Source organism: Lipotes vexillifer, unplaced genomic scaffold, assembly GCF_000442215.2.
Source record: "Lipotes vexillifer unplaced genomic scaffold, Lipotes_vexillifer_v1.1 scaffold163, whole genome shotgun sequence".
In the NCBI taxonomy this organism is placed as follows: Eukaryota; Metazoa; Chordata; class Mammalia; order Artiodactyla; family Lipotidae; genus Lipotes; species Lipotes vexillifer.
Genome location: NW_006788722.1, coordinates 1,587,653 through 1,607,322, shown reverse-complemented (window position 1 = coordinate 1,607,322; position 19,670 = coordinate 1,587,653). Strand labels below are relative to the sequence as shown.

The 19,670-nt window shown below is 39.9% G+C and overlaps 1 protein-coding gene across 1 annotated transcript in view; it reads left to right on the top strand.

Annotated features, from left to right (window-relative positions):
- The window catches only part of ATP6V0D2 (ATPase H+ transporting V0 subunit d2), a 45,700-nt gene that overhangs the window by 19,301 nt on the left and 6,729 nt on the right, over positions 1-19,670 (top strand). Inside the window, exons 3-5 of the mRNA XM_007461725.1 lie at positions 13,715-13,893; positions 15,091-15,170; positions 16,617-16,694. Coding sequence (XP_007461787.1) covers positions 13,715-13,893; positions 15,091-15,170; positions 16,617-16,694 — 337 coding nt within the window. The remainder of the gene's footprint in view (positions 1-13,714; positions 13,894-15,090; positions 15,171-16,616; positions 16,695-19,670) is intronic.

The following is a 19,670-nucleotide window of genomic DNA, read 5'->3' as shown; positions in this document are numbered from 1 at the left end:
ACTCTTTCTATACATTTTAAAAGAAAATCATGTAAAAATAATTTAATTAATTTAAAATATCTATTATCAGCATTTTTTCAAGTAAGTTTTTCTAATTTTATTTTTTTTTACAGTATGGTACCATTTATATTTTTAAATGGGGGGGTTTGCATGTATTTGCTTGTTTGTGTGTGTGTGTGTATATATATATATATATATATTTGTGGGAGGTATCAAAGGCACTGATGGAGTTACACTCCTGGAAGTTTGTTTGCACAATTTTGGTTCCAAACAATGTGTTTCTATTTATTTTCCAAGTAAGACAATTTCAATAATCAGAACACTTTTCTTCATTTGGGTTGAGAAATTGTTGTTTTTCTGCTTAACTAGCTATCATAGTTAGTAGGGGGTTATCACATGATTGCGTAAAAGGAGATTCCGAAATGGATTTGAGTACTCAGGGGAGAGAAGGGTAATGATGGTAACAATGTTTTTGTTTTTTTTGTTTTTTTGCGGTACGCGGGCCTCTCACTGTTGTGGCCTCTCCCGTTGCGGAGCACAGGCTCCGGACGCGCAGGCCCAGTGGCCATGGCTCACGGACCCAGCCGCTCCGCGGCACGTGGGATCTTCCCGGACCAGGGCACGAACCCGTGTCCCCTGCATCGGCAGGCGGACTCTCCACCACTGCGCCACCAGGGAAGCCCGGTAGCAATGTTTTATTGTTTCCTTTTTTATCTTTTAAATTCTGAATCATAGGAGTGTATTACCTAATCAAAATAATAGTTGCTAGTCCAATATCCATAGCTTATACATTACTTTTTTTTTTTTTTTTTTTTTTTTTTTGCGGTACGCGGACCCCTCACTGTTGGGGCCTCTCCCGTTGCGGAGCACAGGCTCCGGACGCGCAGACTCAGCGGCCATGGCTCACGGGCCCAGCCGCTCCGCGGCATGTGGGATCTTCCCGGACCGGGAACCCGTGTCTGCTCCATCGGCAGGCGGACTTTCAACCACTGCGCCACCAGGGAAGCCCATACATTACATTTTTTATAATAATTTCCAATGTCCAAAGTATGCCATGCTATCTTAATCAGTTTCTGAACTCAGGGAGCAAGTTCAGAGTGAGATGGATACCTGAAAATATCTCAAAGACCTAAACATAAGAGCCAGAACTATAAACCCTTAGAAGAAAACATAGGGGAAAACCTGATGTTAGATTTGCCAGTGATATCTTGGCTATGACACCAAAGCACAGACAATAGAAGAAAAAACAGACAAATTGGAGTTCATCAAAATTGAAAACGTTTGTGCATCACAGGACACCACTGAAATGACAGTGTTCATTCTTTTCATCTGTCATCTTCCCATTTTTAAGCACTTTTCTTGGGTGCTTGATAGTTGTTTTTATGTCAGGTGGACATACATGGTTCTCTAAGTTCCTTGGAGGTTTTTTAATTCTCTTAGCCTGAAGGCCAATTTTCAATTTTCAGTTTCCCTCTGTAAAGTTTGTTTCTTTCACTGAAAACTGTTGCTGTACATCAGTCAAACCATCATCTTTCCCTGCTTCAATGTTTCTTTCCCGATTCCACTTGCGAAGGTCCTCTTCTTCCTTTGTGCTGTTCTCTAGCTCTGCTTCTCTCTTGCTGACCAGTGTGCCAGTACTGATGGCAGAGGGACTGTTTCTTGAAAATCCTTCGGAATCAGAACCCAATCTTAACACAGCAGTATTTCTAGGGTCCATCACAAGTGTATGTTATTGCCAAGGAACCTTATGAAAATTTTACAAAACTGTGTTCCATAAAAAACAGGGATCTCCAAAACTTTCAACCAGCATCTCTTTCTCGTGTCAGAGGCCAAGGCCGAGAGAGATGAGAGTGCAGGGAAGTGCAGAAGAGGAGGTGGCTGCCACCAGGCTCCTCCACTTTCCTTGGTCCGCAGCGGATCCCCTCCACTTGCCAGGAGGTGTCCAGCGAGTGAGTGGACTTCAGCGGCGCAAGCCCATGCCCCCTCCTCCACCTCCTCTCCTCCCCTCACCCCCTTCCCCCTCTAATATTTTTAAATGTTTATATAGCCTTCTATCTGGTCATGAACATTCTAGATGTTTTGTGTCTTCCTTACCTCCAAGTCTGTATAGTATTTAATTTGTTAAGTTCTGATTTCAAGAATCAAATTCCCAATAATATTATGAGACTGACTATTTGACAGCACTATGCATTTGTGATTCTGACTCTTTGGCCAGAAAAGTTCTGAAATATAAAGATTGCACCAACTTAAAGGCTTTCTACCCATGTGAATGTTCAATGGGGAACAAGTGCAGGGCAAAAATGTCTCAACTCTAGCTGCTGATAAAGCCTTCCTCCTATAAAACTCTCAAGCACTTGAATGTAAAAACACTGGTGCTCTTCTGCAAAAGTGATGCTTGGTTGATCTGTAACTGAATGATACTTAATCAGCATAATGTTTATTAAGTTACTGCTATGAGTGAAGGCCTATGCTAGGTTCTAAGATTAGTGATGAATTGAATATAGACTTTGTTCTCTAAGCCAGTAGAAGAGTTACTTAAGGTACAGATTCTAAAACCATTCCTCTAAAAAGTGTGTTTTAGTAGGTTCTGGACTGTGATCTAGGAATCTGCACTTTCAGTAAGCCTTTCAATCAGGTGACCCTGATGCACGTGAGAAATTCTTACAGCCAGTAGGTAGGTTCTCTGTCTACAATACACCAGTTGTGAGACCCTGAAAAGAGTTCCTGAATCACTCAAAACCTTGCTTTCCTCATCTAAAATAATAATTATTATATTAAATTTAGAGTTGTGAGTCTAATTGAAAGTAGAACATTATTTTGTGAGGCCCAGTGAAATGAAATACAGGGCCCTTGTTAAAAAATGTTTAGTAGGGCTTCCCTGATGGCGCAGTGGTTGAGAGTCTGCCTGCCAATGCAGGGGACATGGGTTCGTGCCCCGGTCCGGGAAGATCCCACATGCCGCGGAGCGGCTGGGCCCGTGAGCCATGGCCGCTGTGCCTGCACGTCCGGAGCCTGTGCTCCACAATGGGAGAGGCCACAACAGTGAGAGGCCCGCATACCGCAAAAAAAAAAACAAAAAAACCCAAAAATGTTGTTTAGTAATTTCAGGAGAACAACAGCAGAGAATTAAACCAAGCACAGGGCCCTTCTAAGTGTGGAATCCTGTGTGACTATATAAATCGTACATCCATGAAACTGGCTGATTGAAAAATATGCACATATATAATACACAAATAAATCCACACATACAGCATATCCACATACACTCAAAAAATGTAGCTAACTTTATGCATTGGGGTCTAGTCACCTGTGAAAGTGAGAAAAGGTTGCATAAAGGAGGCCTGAAGAATGACCCTGTTTGTACATGAACAGGAGGCACATCCAGCAGAGAGAGCAGAAACACAGGCTTAACCAGTATGGCTGGTGGGTTGCCGATGCCACTTGACATCGGCAAAAGTGGTGTCTGAGGGTTAACGATGTTAAGGTAATGGATGCCACAGAACGTATAGTATTGATACATCAGGGCCAAGGTGGACAGGTTCTATCCTTTTCTTGGCCAACTTTCTGGCTAGGCAGCAATCAACCACCAGGGGGCATGATTGATCCCAGCAACCTGTTTTCCAAAGTATTGCTCCTTCCCCAGCGATTGTTAGTAAAAGACTTAAGGCTGTCCCATAACCTGGAGAAACTGAAATCCACTGTGGTACTTATCCAGATAACCACTGCCTTAGTTGTATTTTATTTTGTCTCATTTATTTTGTTTTTTTTTTAATTGAAAATGAGGCACGTGTATATTTTTTAAAGAGTTTTTATTAAAAAATTTATTTAGTGATTACTACAAGCCAGCAATTTTATAATCACTTTACATGTATTAAATTTATTTAATTCTCACAACAATCCTATGAGATGGATTTTTAGAAATATGGAACAGAGATTTTCTAAGTAAAGAGTATATTCCAGTACCCATTTCCCAAAGCCCAGAGGCAAACACTCATAAATTTTATGCATGCCTTTCCAAATTTCTTTCTATTTGAAAAAACTTTTATGTATATGCATACGTTTGTGTCTAAACCAATAAATATAAATACACATAGTTGGTTTTATTTTTTTAGAACAATGTATTGCCTACAATTTGTCTTTTTATGTAATAAGATTTTTCTACATAAGTATATATAGATCTATCTTATTTTAAAGCATATATTGTATCGCATTGTGTTGGATGTACCATGATTTATTTAATCATCCCCCTTTTGTCCATATAGTTAATTTCTTTGCTATTTCAAGTAATGCTACAGCAGACATCATTGTTCATATTTATTTGCTTCCTCATGCCAGAATTTCCTTACGTTGGATTCCCAGAAGTGAAATTGCTTTGTCAACAGCTGTGAAAATTCTAGATTTTGATAGATATTAGCAGATTGCTCTCTCATGCTCCAACAATGTATGAAAATTTTGCTCCTCTACCCTGTCCTCTCAGCTGTTTCTTTTTTTCTTTCCTCATTGGAAGAAATAAGATTCTCCAAAATTTATTGTGACTGGTGTTTTGAATATAATAAAGATGAGATTTACCAGTCACTGTTCTTGACTAGGTGGAGAACAAGATATTATAGACACAGCATGTTTAACTGCCTAATGAGCAAGAAGTATCACTCCATTGGTGTTTTCCTATGAATTTCTGTAATATTTACATACAGTGCTAGAGAAGGGGCGACACTGGAGCGATCTCACTAATGTTATTCTCCTCAGTAGAAAAGTATAGAAAAAGCAAGGAATAAGCAACTATGACCCCTAGAAAAAATGCCAATTATCTTCTTGATTCTGTTTACTCAGGGAATATCAGAATTAACATATTTGTCCGAACATAGAGAAAAATTTATTCATCAATTGAAAAAAATCATCAGTGTGTGTCTCTGTTCTGTGCAAGTATGGTTCAGGCCTCAGTACAAAAAATGTACTGAACAAAGTCCTTATCTTTAAGGATACTATAAGTAATAAAGATAGGTAGGAATTATCTGTAAATAATTACACTTGAACATGTAAAATCACTTACCCAAGAACAATTGATTAGTGGCAAAATTAGTGCAGGAATCCAGGTCTTAGATCTTTAGATATATAATAACTATTTGTGAATGGATGAGCTAACTGTTGCTCATGTTCACCATTGCTACTGCCAATGTATATTAAAAATTAATTTCACACCAAGATAAATATAAATACAGAAATTTAGAGAGAAAAAGATATCACTTCTAGCTAGAGACATTTTAAAAGCTTAAAATGAATATTTGAATATTGGCCTTAAAGGATGGGAAAGATCTCAGCTCTTAGCAATTGGTGGGGAAGGGTTGCTTTATCCATATAGAGAAGAGTAGGAACAAAGACACTGATAGAGAAAAGGACAAATAAGTTTGAAGAATTTTTAATCCAAACAAATGCGTTAGACCAAGATTGTAGAGAATCTTAAGTACTGGAGAAAAGAGTTTTCTAAAGATTCCAGAGCTACCAAGGGTTTGGGAAATGCATAGTGATAAGCATTTTTGTTATAAATGTGCTGTTACAGCAATGCTGACTTCTTAGTAGTTTCTCAGTATTTTATTTTCCTGGAAGGAAAAAAAAATGAGTGTGACAGCAAAATTAATTGCTTTTAAAAATGGTTTTAATTTTCACTTCCTCTATTTAAAAAATGGGAAACTTCAGGGAAGTAAGAAATGTTAACCAAAATGTCAGATTTCAAGAGGGAGCAGTGTGTTTATGGGGATATTCTAAATCTCAACAGTCTATTAGCATATCAGACTAAATGGCAGGGCTGCCCCATCTGAGTATATGGGATTAGCGTTGGATTGAATAAATCTGGGATATATCAGAAATGTTTATCAATACAATCAAGGAAAACTTTCATTTGAAAATTAACACATGGGAAAATACTTTCAACATGGCCCTGTTGTCCATGTGACAGTAAATAACTGGTGGGCTTGTTAAGGGTGGATCAGTACCTTTCACTGAGGAGTTTCATTCAGGAATGAAATAACTTAAGTACACCTAATGTATTTCACACACACTCCTATACTTTCCATGAACAATTACTCTTGACCGTGCTTTTTAAAAAAATTTTATTTATTTATTTATTTTTTGCGGTACGCGGGCCTCTCACTGCTGTGGCCTCTTCCATTGCGGAGCACAGGCTCCGGACGCGCAGGCTCAGCGGCTATGGCTCATGGGCCCAGCCGCTCCGCAGCATGTGGGGTCTTCCCGGACCAGGGCACGAACCCGTGTCCCCTGCATCGGCAGGCGGACTCTCAACCACTGCCACCAGGGAATCCCTTGATCGTGCATTTTATGTCCCTGATCTTGTATTTTCCATATGTACAAGTGTGACCTAGAATCGTATCACAGTCCTGCTTGCCTAAAACAGCATCATTATCACTGAGAACACTATATTATATGTTGCATAGGAAAGGATGCTGATCCAGCCACTTAGGTAGAAGGAACCAGTCCTGACATCAGGGTGTGGCTCACATGATGAAGCCAAACCTTAGTCACAATGCTTTGAGATGATGAATCTCTTGTCATCTCCAAATTCGCCAAGTTGTTTCCTATCCAGTCATGCCCGAAAGGAGAATTCAGACTTAGTCATGAAGAGCTTCCATCTTCACAAAGGGGTTCAGGCCTTTTTATACATAAAAGCAGCTATCATTTATGATGAGTTAACCAGCATTGTTTTGAGATTAATGATTACATTTCCAAAGAGAAAACATTAATTTTTAAAAAAATTTATTAACTTTATTTATTTTTGGCTGCATTAGGTCTTCGTTGCTGCACGCAGGCTTTCTCTAGTTGCGGTGAGCGGGGGCTACTCTTCATTGTGGTGCACGGGCTTCTCATTGCTGTGGCTTCTCTTGTTGCAGAGCACGGGCCCTAGGTGCACAGGCTCCAGTAGTTGTGGCACGTGGGCTCAGTAGTTGTGGCTCATGGACTCTAGAGCGCAGGCTCAGTAGTTGTGGCGCACGGGCTTAGTTGCTCCGTGGCATGTGAGCTCTTCCCAGACCAGGGATCGAACCTGTGTCCACTGCATTGGCAGGCAGATTCGTAACCACTGGGCCACCAGGGAAGTCCCTAAACCCTTCTCTTCTAAGAGCAATAGGTAAATTTAGAAAGGATTCTGTTAACTAGAACTAAGTGTAAAAGTGCAGAGATGTAGAAATCTCAGACTTGATGAAACAGTATGAACATTGCAAATTTTTTACTCTAAAGATTATGTATGTGGCTTATAATTTTCTCCTCCTCTTCCTCCAAGGTCCGGTTTATAGAGAATGAACTTCCTCTAAGGATGTATGACCCTCCTTCTTTGCAGGAGGCACTGCAGTAATGCTTTCATATGTATGACTAATCCTGGTGCCAACCATTCAAGTTAAATAAATATTTCCATTTAAGATGAGGAAATGAAGCTCTTGTTAAACTGGTTTTTAAGTAACAGAGCTGGGCTTAGAATTAGGCTTATCTGTTTCAAACCTTGGGCTCCTTTTACTGTGACAATTTATGATTCCAAACTGTTTTCACATGTGTGATATGATTTAATTTACAGAGCAACCACGTGAAGATAATGATATTCTACCCTTTCCCACCCCTTGATGCCAAACTTCTTAGAAAGGATAGTCTCTACTGCTATATTCTCACTTATTTACTCAACCCACTCCAGTCTTATTTTCTACCCCACCAGGCCCTCGAAACCACTCTAGTTGCTAAGTCTAATGGATATATTTTCAGCTTTTTCATAACTCACCACAGTAGATGTCCTCATCCTGTGCATTCTGTGATGACACTTTCTCTTTGGGCTCCTTTAACCATCCTGGCCTTTCCTCATTCTTCTTGCAAAGTCTTCTTCCCACCCTTTAAAAGTTTTTTTGGGTCTGTTCTAGTCTCTCTTCTAAAATATATACTTTCTTTTTAATGATATAATTCACATCAATAGCCAGAGAAGTAATCAGAAACCAGCGAATGAAGGTCCTTGAATACAATTATGAGAAACTTGTGTTTCATTCTAAAGGCAGAAGGAAGCCATTGAGAGATTTTTAGGAATAAGAGTAGTGAGGTTGCTGATAAAGATAGAGATTCCAGAAGAAGGAGAAAGATTAGGGGCAATAAGATTTTTGAGATAGTGTGACTGAGGTGCCTATGAGAAAATCAAGTAGTCACATTCACAGAAAGGAAGTGAAAGAATATGGATCTGAGGCTGGAGAAAGAGGTTTTGCCTGGAGCTGAAGATTTGCAAATAGTATACTTCTATGTGGTAGAAGGAAGTGTGGCCATGGATAAGGTTTTTGAAGTGGGACCTACTGAGTGAGAATAATACTCTGATGGAATCCTTGCTTAGTAGGTATGTGTACATTTCTTTGCTCTTAGCTGAGAATGCCTACAATAAAAACCACACTGGTAAATACCCCACCTAATGCCCAGATCTTGGTTTCTAACACCATTCCCCCATAAAGGGAATCAGCGTTCCTTGGAGAAAAAGCTAATTCTAGGACTGGGGCAAGAAATATACAAGATGAACTTAAACTGTCTTGGAATGCCAGAATATGAAGACATGAAAAACGAAACAAACAAAACAAAAAACCTGCAATGGTTGGGTATGTTAAAGGAGCACACAGGAGCCAACTGCAAGAGCCCTTAGTGGCTAAAGCTGGAACAATTTGAGCAACAAAATAAAGGAAGTTGTACTGAATTATCACCCCAAATAAAAATAAATGTAAAGTAAATATTTATGAGACCATCCTGGTCTAAATAAATGATTGGATAACTTAATAAATGAGGGAGAAGAGACAAATCTCCCTTGTAGAATAATTTGTGTAGATGCTCCATCCTCAAGGAGGGGAACCATATTCCCTACTTCTTAAGGGTAGGCTGTACACAGTGACTTCTTCCAAAGAGTACAGTGTGGAAAGAGGGGGCAGTACCTTCTCAGTGTGGCGACATCTGGCAAACACTGCCTCAGCCAGGTGATCAAGATCAGCACAAACAGTCATAAACTATGTTAATAGTATATACCTTTGATATGATGGGATGCAAATGGCTCCTTCTGCTTAGCTTGTGGAAGTGCAGAAGTAGTCTGCAGGGGTGACTGGGGGGTTGGGGGGGTGAGGTGGGCACAGAGCCCTTCTCCAAGCTTCTGGATTTCAAGCTTCCAGTTCTTCCCACTACATCCTTTAAGATTAAGACTCCTCCAACTCCATTCTCTCCGTCACTCCTGGGACTCAAAATACACAGCAGCAATGAGTCCCAGGAAGAGAGGAGAAAGGGGAAAGGCTGAAAATATATTCAAAGAAACAGTAATTAAAAATTTTCCAAATTTGGCAAAACACAAACCTACTGATTTAAGAAGCTGAGTGAACCCCAAACAAGAACAGCCCAATGAAATCCAAGCCACGACACATCATAGTCAAACTTCTGAAAGACAAAGACAAAAATGCCTGAAAGCTGTGACACTTGTGGGGGAAAAGCAACATGAACAATGGTGGATTTCTCGTTAGAAACCATTGCGTTCAGTAGGAAGGGGTGTAACATTTTTTTTGTTTTTTTTTGCTGTATGTGGGCCTCTCACTGTTGTGGCCTCTCCCGCTGCAGAGCACAGGCTCCGGATATGCAGGCTCAGCGGCCATGGCTCACGGGCCCAGCCACTCCATGGCACGTGGGATCTTCCCGGACCGGGGCACAAACCCGTGTCCCCTGCATCGGCAGGCGGACTGTCAACCACTGTGCCACCGGGGAAGCCCGCCTCAGTTTCTTATGTGTAAAGTGGTGGTAATAATGGTCCTTAGAGCACTGACTTGTGGGGAGGCTTGAATGGGAGCATGCATGTAATGCGTATAATGTACTGCATGTATGTAATGTAATGCATGTAATGCCTGGCTGTTGCTTTTCCCTTGTTGCTTTTATTTATTTATTTTTTTTCCTTGCATTATGCGGGCCTCTCACTGTTGTGGCCTCTCCCATTTGCGGAGCACAGGCTCCGGACGCGCAGGCTCAGCGGCCATGGCTCACGGGCCCAGCCGCTCCGCGGCATGTGGGATCTTCCCGAAACGGGGCACGAACCCGCGTCTCCTGCATCGGCAGGCGGACTCTCAAGCACTGCGCCACCAGGGAAGCCCAGCATTGGCATTTTTAAAAATTATTATTTTTGCAACCTAAAATTTTTGAAATAGAGTCATTTACTCTTACAATTTCAGGTGACTTCATGATTTTCACAGGTGCCAATATCAAAGTTACAGAAGAAAATATTTAGAAGGGGCTAGAATTGAAGATGTTTGTCTAGACCATGAGTGGGAGAAAAATTAACCTAATAGAGTGGGCACTAGTTTTGGCTCTGTTGCTACTAATAAGTACAGTTATTTAAAACATGAGGAGTTTGAGCTAGGTGGGCACCCAGATGTCTTTAAACTCAAACATTACTCAAGCAACACCAGTAGAGATTTCTTTCCTAACCACTGGAAGCAAGGCCCTAGAGTTCTATCAAGATTATACTCTGGAAAGAGCAAGCTGTCTTCTGGGCACATTATCCCCCCGCCATCCCAAACAGCCAATAATAATTATATGCCTGGTGCCTATGTGACAGTGATGAGGGAGGGACAGGAAAGATACCCCTCTCCCCTGCCATGGGCCAAATCCTGAGTCTCATTTCATTTTCTGAACAAAACTATGAGAACTGCTACTGTTGTCCCATCTTAGAAACAAGGCCACTTAAATGAGTTGAAATAAAACAATTCAATCTCCATAGCCCTTGCTCTTTGCAATAGAGGGCCTAGCCTCTCTATTAACTTAAAAAAAAAAAAAAAGCACTCCAGACACGCATGTGCACACATACACATGTGCACATCCCTACACACACTGTACAGGCATAGGCTTGAGTGTTACGTGTGGGCTAAATTCTCATAGCATTGACTTTGGTTGCCCCCGTCAGCGTTGGTCTCATAGTCCTCTGCACATTGGGAATGTTGGCAGCTCATATGCTGTTACATTACAGGGGTGCTGTGGGGGAACAATTAAACATCTGGAGTCTGCTAAGGATTATTAAGTGCTGGCAATTCCCCTCTCAGGTAATAGCTTTTGAGCCATAAGGGGACAGTTAAATAAGCACTTCCATTTTAATATCATTTTCGAGAGATAAAAAAGGTTCTAAAATTCCATAATGTCCAAATTTGGTACTGCTGTTTGGGGGAGTGAAGAAACTTTATAGTCATGTGCTTTTTATAAAGGGATAATTGCCTTCTTCTAAACTTCTTTAGGGAAAAATTTTATTGGGGTACATTGCAGAAGCTCAATTGCAATGCAGGAGATTCTTATCCTGCTGGAAATGCATTCTTGCACAGGAAGCCAGTAACCCTTGCAGCCAGACTCCAGTGACAGGGCTTCTAAGTGACCAGGTTCATTTTCATCCAGTGAAAGGTGTTCTTTTCAAGCCTAAATTGTGCAGTGGTTGAGTCCCATCACTGCGAAACGTGGAGGACCTTGTCTCATCACTTGGCTGTCCCTTCCGTCTTCTGAGCCGCCACCTCAGCCTCTTGGCCGCCTCTTTCCCCTCAGCTCTTAAATGTGTTCTCTTCTCTCCCACCTTAAAAAACAACAACAACAAAAAAACAAAAAACCACCCAAACTGAAAGTCCAGAGCTCCTCTGGCCCCCGGGTCTCCATACAGTTGCCTTCCCCTGCTTTATAGTTTAAACTCTTTTAAAAAACAAAACAATTAAACAAACCAAAACCGTCTGTACTTCCCACTCATTTTAAACACACAGTGGTCAGGTTTCTGGCTTCTCCCCTTTCCCTTCCACAAGCAAACTCCACTGAACATGTTTTGTGGTGCCAGATGACCTCTTAGTGTCTGCATCCTGAGAACACCTTGCTTCAATGTCTACCTTGACTTTCCTGTGGCCTTTAACCTCTTCTTCCTAGAATTCTCTTCCCTGGTTTTCTTCCTACCATCTGGTCATTCCTTCTCAGGTTCTATCAAGGTCCTTAAATGTTGGGGTTCCCCAGAGTTCTCAGGACAAAACTCTTGACATACACTCTAGAATGTGGTCTCAAGCATTCCCAAGACATCTGCTTCCACCTTTAAACTAGCACCCCCTGCCCACGCTCCCTAAATGTCTCTGGTCCACAGCTGTCTCTTCAGGACTTAGACGTCCGAGGCCTATTTGGCATCTCCTCCTGGGCATCTAAACTCATTCTGTCCAAAACATCAGCTCCCACTACAACCCGTTCTTCCTCCAGTGCTCTCATCTCAATAAATGGCTCCAGCTTCTAACTGTTAAACCTAGAAACCTATGTGTCATCCTTGACAACTAAACACAGCATAAACTGAGCGTTAAGAGAAAAGTTTCAGAAGCAGGCTGTCTGAGTTTGATTCTCATCCCTCTTCATTTGCTAGCTGTGTCGTTATGGGTGAGATTTTTACCTGTCTGGGCTGCCAGTTCCTCATCTGTAAAACGGAGGTAATAATAGTACCTATCATTATCACAGTGTAATTATCATGATTAAATAAAATAACTTTTGTAAAAAATGTTACTATATAAGTGTTGGCTTACTTCTTATCCTGTTTTAATGCATATTCTATCTACACAGATCATAATTCCCCCTGTCCTTGAAGTATTCAGCATCTCCCATTGCCCTCAATCCAGATTCCTCATCTTGTCTTTCAGGACTCTGCTCGTTCAGCCTGGGCCCCACCTCCAGTGCTCAGCAGGCAAAAAACATCCTTGTTCCTGGCCCTCTTGTCTCTGGGGCTTTTCACATGCTCTCCCTTCTGCCTGGAAGCACCCTTTCCCAGCCACCGCTTTTGCCTGGACAGCTCCTACTCATTCTGCAAGTTGCAGCCTGAATGTCACTCCCTAGGAAGTCTGATCCCAGACTGGTTTAGTGCCCAGCTCTGAATCCCCACACCACCCTGTAATCTCCTGTATGCAGACTGTATGCTGCACTGCAATGTACCAGTGCCTCCCTTAAACTGTATTTTCTGTGAAGGAAGCGACTATGTCTCTCTTACTTCTTGACCTCATTGCTTGAATATCCTGGGTAGAGCTTATATTGAATAGAGAAATCACGTAAAGTGTGAACCTATGGGCTCTTGGGGTTCTGGGAGGGGAAAAGGCTAGAAAGTTGACTATCTGCTCTCATAGGAGGAAAAAAACCCAGAATATTTTAATTTTTAATATATAAAACATTTTAATATTAAAATTAATAAATATTTTTATTTATTTTTAAATATTTAAAACGTTGAATACTCAACGATGGGCTTCATCAAAGATTTAAATAGTCAGTTTCTGAAGTATAATGAAACCCTTTAAGTCTATGTTTCTCAACTTTTTAAGCCCATAGTCCATTATGAGAAACCAAACAATTTAACACCCTCACTACTCTCTGCCCCACCCACCACATTTGGCATTTACTGTGCAAGGGTCATCTTCTGTGTGGCCCCACCAGTCAGGTATTATAACTGTGAACATAGTTTTTCAAACTATGGCACCCTCTAAGAGTCAGATATTTTACCTCACCTACATCTCTCAAAACCCAGAGTTTAAAATAAAAGGAGATATATATTTCCTTAATGAAAGCGTGTGTGCCTGAAAGGTGGGATTTTGTTTTGTTTTGTTTTTTGTTTTTTACCTGAGGGATGTTTCTTATTCTCATGCAACTGTTTTCCTAACGACTGAGCCCTCTTTTACACCAGGTGCAGTTACATGATAGACAATGTGATTCTACTGATGAACGGTGCATTGCAAAAAAAGTCTGTGAAAGAAATTCTGGTGAAGTGCCACCCGTTGGGCCGTTTCACAGAAATGGAAGCAGTCAATATTGCAGAGACACCTTCTGATCTCTTTAATGCCATTCTGGTTGAAACACCATTAGGTATGAATGCATAAATAATTGCACAGCTGCTTGTGTATGTTATCACAGTATTAGAAAATTCACTTTCAATTCACAATTTTCTCCATGAATATACTGTCATACTATACAGATTCCTAGAAGTGAAATGGACATTAGAGAATCATCTGGTCCAGCTGCCTCATTTTTCAGATCAAGACAATGAAGTATACCAGATCACATGCAAACCATTTGTAGCTGAGAAGGAGCTAGCGCTCATCTCCCAACCTCCAAACCCCTGTACTTTGTTCCTGACCACAGCAAATAAATGATAGAACTTGTAATTTTTCAAAAAATTAATTTTCTAGCTGGGTTTTATATATTTAGTTCCTTTTCATTTTAAATTTCTGTCTTAATAAGGCTGCATGTAGGAAACATTTTGTTTTAGGAAATTTAAGAATGCCATTTTTCTGAGATGCTCAGGAGTGTCTGTCTAATGACCTGAAGCAATGATGAAATAAATAATAATTTCATTATAATTTGGCACTGACAACAGCTGTAGCATTTAAAATACTAATGGGATAATTTTATACAGTTATTGTCAGGAAACCTGGATTATATTCACTGTTGATCATTCATCAAAATAGTTGCTGTTTAAAACAAATTTTAAAAAGAAAAAAATTACATCTTTATTAAGTGTCCCGTGCTAATGGAGCATAGCATGGCAGAAAGAGGGTGAGTCTGAAAGCAGATATCCCTAAGCATGACAGGCTCTGCCCACCACCAGCCAGGTGACTTGGAACAATTCATTTCACTCCAGTTTCCTCATTTTAAAAACAATAATATCTTACTATAACAGAGTTTTGTAAACTAAGATGGTTTTAATACAACTCAATGATTGGCACATAGTAAGGTTGCAAATGGTAAATATTACTGTTATCTAAAGGCGGGTGTCGGGGGGGGGGCTTCAAAAAGTAAACCATAAAGTGAGTAGTTCCAGGTTGTGAGGATTAAATAAGTTCAAGTATATCCAGTGTTTAGTGACAGCTTGCACAGAGCAAATGCTTCCTAAGTAATCACACTTCTTGTCACCAGCACTGTTAGCCTCACCGAGTCTGTGGATTGCCCCTCCACAGTGTCCTAGTTAGGGGTGGGAAGAGGGTGGTGCATTCAGGAGACATTTTCTACAGTTTATAATCATGTTTTGATTAATTTATTTTGTACAATAATTTCTGCTTTCAGCTCCGTTCTTTCAAGACTGTATGTCTGAAAATACTCTAGACGAACTGAATATTGAAATACTGCGCAATAAACTGTACAAGGTAACTGTTTCCCCAAATATTATGTTCTTCTTTATTACATAATACATCATAACCATAGTTCTTTATTAAATGTTACTTGCCTGTTAGCCAGCTGCTGAATTATGAAGTTAGGCATACTGGGGACAAAGCTCTTTTAGTCCTGGCCTGTCTTCTAGTTAAATACATGTATGTCAACTTCTCCCAGCCAGCAAGATCCTTGAGAGGATCCCATGCTTCTCTGTATCCTTAACTCTTTACATGGTGCCTGGAACATAAAAGGTGTCAATTGGATGGATGGATGGATGGATGGATGGATGGATGGTTGATGGGTGGGTGGACAGATGAGTGTGGTGAACCATATGAATCCATTTCAAAAGAACCAACATACATAGTGAACCTTGTGTTATGTATGTCCATCTCTGTCCTCAATCCTGTTACCAGAGTCCCTGAATTTCACAGTCAATCTGTCCACACAATTTTAATCTACTGACAGTGTGCAGCATACCAAGATGACCATCTGTGGACACAACATCATAGACACCACTCTGTATAATCTGACCAGCTGTCTGTCTGGACTGTGCTGCCGCCGTTTGAGTCACTCTGTGTAATAAGGGCTGAGCAAAATATATCCATTTTCACTCACACCACTACAGCATCCTTGGACACTCTCATAGAGTACCTGAATGAATATATATATATATATTCATATATGTATACATTGCCATGCTGTATATCTAGCTTCTTATGCTGAAACATGTGAGCCTCTCAAAAGCATTGCATTGCAGCAGTTTTCCTTTTTATATAAAGACTTATGGGCTTAGAGGAAGCATCCCTGAGATATAGCTAATGGAAGGCGCTATTTTAAGCATTTATAGGCATTCGATCACTTAATCCACCCAGCAAAACTATGTGCCATCCCCATTCCTCAGATGAGAAAACTGAAGCACGGAGAGGTAAATTTACTTGGCAGAAGTCAGTTAGCTAGTAAGTAACAGATTTGGGATTCAAACACAGGGCTGCCTCTACAGCCTAGACTCTGCCTTTCCAGTGTATCTTCCATGCTCAGTGCCATCCCAAATGTGTCTCCTGAGCACAAGGAGACATTAAATATCAGCATAGGACCAAATCTAGACTTATTTGCAGAGCTCATAAGAGAGTTTGGCACTCTTGTTAGAATAGCAAGAATTAACAGTGAGAAATAATCTAAGAGGCATGCAAAAAAGTGCTTGTTGAGTAGTTATAAGCTATGATAAATACAATTTTGTTCTTTTATGGAGTTCCTTTTTTAGGCTGTGCAATGTGCTTCAAGGTGAAAGTTTACACCAAATTTATTATCAAATATCTCCCTAGGGGAAAAGTAATTCAATTTCCATTAAAGAGTTTAATAACCCATGGAAAGCTGATCTAGAAATTTCCAGAAGGAAAATACATTCATTTTCTTGCCTTATGATCTTTCTTCTTTTTAAGTCTTACATCGAGGCATTCTATAAATTCTGTAAGAATCATGGTGATGTCACAGCAGAAATTATGTGCCCCATTCTTGAGGTAAGAAAGAGTCCTTGAATATTTTTATGTCAAATAATGTGCTTATACACTTTTTATTTATATAATCCTACCAATTTTTAAAATCTTAGAAGTTCTTTTATTTAGAAATAAAATAGCAGTATATTTTATCGTACATATATCATTTGATGTCTTCAGTTAAAAGAGGTATTTTCTTAGTTTTCTACATAGAAGAGTTACTTTGGAATTAGAAAAGAATGTTTTTGATAGAAGTTTGATCATGATTCACTTTGATGTAGTATGAAGAAAGCAGATTATAATTAGTTAAAAATTTAGTATGCTTTGGACAATTGGTGCACTATAGGTACTCTTATAATAATCACCAACTTCCCTCCCCAAATTGGGCAGCTGGAGACCCCCACAACTTGGCAACAAAGTCTACTGTGGGCATGGTTCCTTATATAAATCCTAAAATAAAGGTTGCCCCGAACAACCATTGAGCATCCCCGCTCTTGGCAAGAAGATTCTATGGGTAGTGATTCACAGTTGGCATGCCCACTTAAACCTCACAATGTGTCAGATGCCACCATTGGTTCCAACCTCTCTAAAAGAGAATAATTATATTCTCTTTAATTCATCTTTATCATCACAGATTTCATCTGTGCCCACAGGACCTTTTGCTTGCAATGTCAATCTGCACATGCATGAGGGACTCAGGCCAGAGATCAGAATGGTCTGAGGGGAATTCTGGGCGTAGTTTGCACTATTTGACATAGATCACTCTTGCTGGGTTCCTATTTCGCTTGGATCTTAAAAAAAAAACAAAAAACCATTCTGGGCTTAAAAAGCTCTTGCTTTGCCTTGTGAAACAAAGTTTTGTCTAAAGAATATCTTTAACCATTAGATTATCTGTTACAGTTGCTTCTACACTGGTGGGTAGATATTTAAGCTGTTCAGTGACTTCTGATTTCAAGAAAAGCCTGATAAGAACTACCTTTTGGGAAAGAAGAGAAAAAAACCTGAAATAACCTCGTCTACATATATTTCAACCAAATGTTCTGAAACTGCATTTGATAAAATTAGCTCCCCTCAAATATCTAATTATTAACATCTTACAGTTAAAGATACTGTTAAAACTTTAAGGTCAAAGCAGTCCTTGAAGTCAGAACTCCTTGGAGAACTCCAAAAAATATTTTTTGCCTTTGTCTATATTATACAGACAGTGGGCATCGATAAATAACATTTTTTTCATGGCATGCTAATTGTCAGAAAGTGAGTTAGTCTCTTCCAGACATGCTGATAACATAATACAAGCAGCCTGGTAACTCTATGAAGCTCCTCCATTTCTTTTCATAAATTTAACTACCAGCCACACTATAAAAAGCCACATTATCTCTGGCTCAAAAATGTAGTTTGTACATGGCATAATTCCTGTGGTTTAGAAATGGTTCATGTACTTTATACCTACAAAATATGTAGAAAAGATTAATGTTAAAATTAATAACCTTCACACATGTCAGAATGGCTATCACCAAAAGGAATACAAATAACAATTGTTGGCAAGGATGTGGAGAAAAGGGAACCCTGATACACTGTTGTTGGGAATGTAAATTGGTGCAGCCACTGTGGAAAATAGTATGGAGGTTTCTCAAAAAACTGAAAATAGAACTACCATATAACCCAGCAATTCCACTGCTGGGTATATAGCCAAAAGAAACAAAAATACTAATTTGAAAAGATACATGCACCCTAATGTGCATAGCAGTATTACTTACAATTGCCAAGGTATGGAAGCAACCTAAGTGTTCATCAACAGATAAGTGGGTAAAGAAGATGTGGTACACATACACAATGCAATACTACTTGGCCATTAAAAAGTATGAAGTTTTGCCATTTGCAGCAACATGGATGGAATTGAAGGGCATTATGCTAAGTGAAATAAGACAGAGAAAGACAAATGTTGTATGATATCACTTACATGTGGAATCTAAAAAATAGAACAAACCAGTGAATAAAACAAATGAACAAACAAAAAGCAGACTCACAGATAATAGAGAACAAACTAGTGGTTACCAGTGGGGAGAGGGAGGGCGGCAGGGGTAATATAGGGGTAAGGGGGGAAAAAAGGGTTATTCAGGGGTTATATGAAATGTGAAACTTCAAAATTGTAAAGCACTTAGTATTTAAAGAATCTTTCATTCAATAAAAAAAGAAAAAATAATAATAACCATACAGAGGTATACAATGGCACTATTAATAGCTAACACTTATTATATACCAAATACTATCCTAAGTGCTTTATATATACAAATTCACTTGGACTTCAAAATAGCACAATGAGATGGGTAGTTTAGTACCTCATTTTCAGAAGGGACAACTGAGGTGCAGAGAAGGCTAGTAAGTTGCCTGATGTCAAACAGCTAGTAAGTGGTAGTGTCAGGATTTGAATACAGGTAGTCTGGCTCCAGTTCTTATATGTTTATCTATGTTAAATTATGTCTACATCAAATTCACTTGCACAGTTCTTTTGTATAAAAACTGCTCTTCTGTGCTAATTCTTAAGCAAGATCATACTGCACATGCTACAAAAATCAGAAGTAAATGAGAATTATGTCTTTGTAAATGTAAAAAGGATAGCACAGTATTAGCAGAATACTTATCACCAGGAGGATTTGGTCAAAATACTATATACCCTCTGTTCTCTTAGTTCCTTTCCTATACCCATGATACTACCTTATTAGATTAGATTTTTTTCAAGCTGTGTTAAAAATAAAACTCCATTTAACTATCTTTGTACGTTTATATAAAAATATCAGTTATGGGGTTTCCCTCGTGGCACAGTGGTTGAGAGTACGCCTGCCGATGCAGGGGACGCAGGTTCGTGCCCCGGTCCGGGAGGATCCCACATGCCGCGGAGCAGCTGGGCCTGTGAGCCATGGCCGCTGAGCCTGTGTGTCTGGAGCCTGTGCTCCACAACGGGAGAGGCCACAACAGTGAGAGGCCCGTGTACTGCAAAAA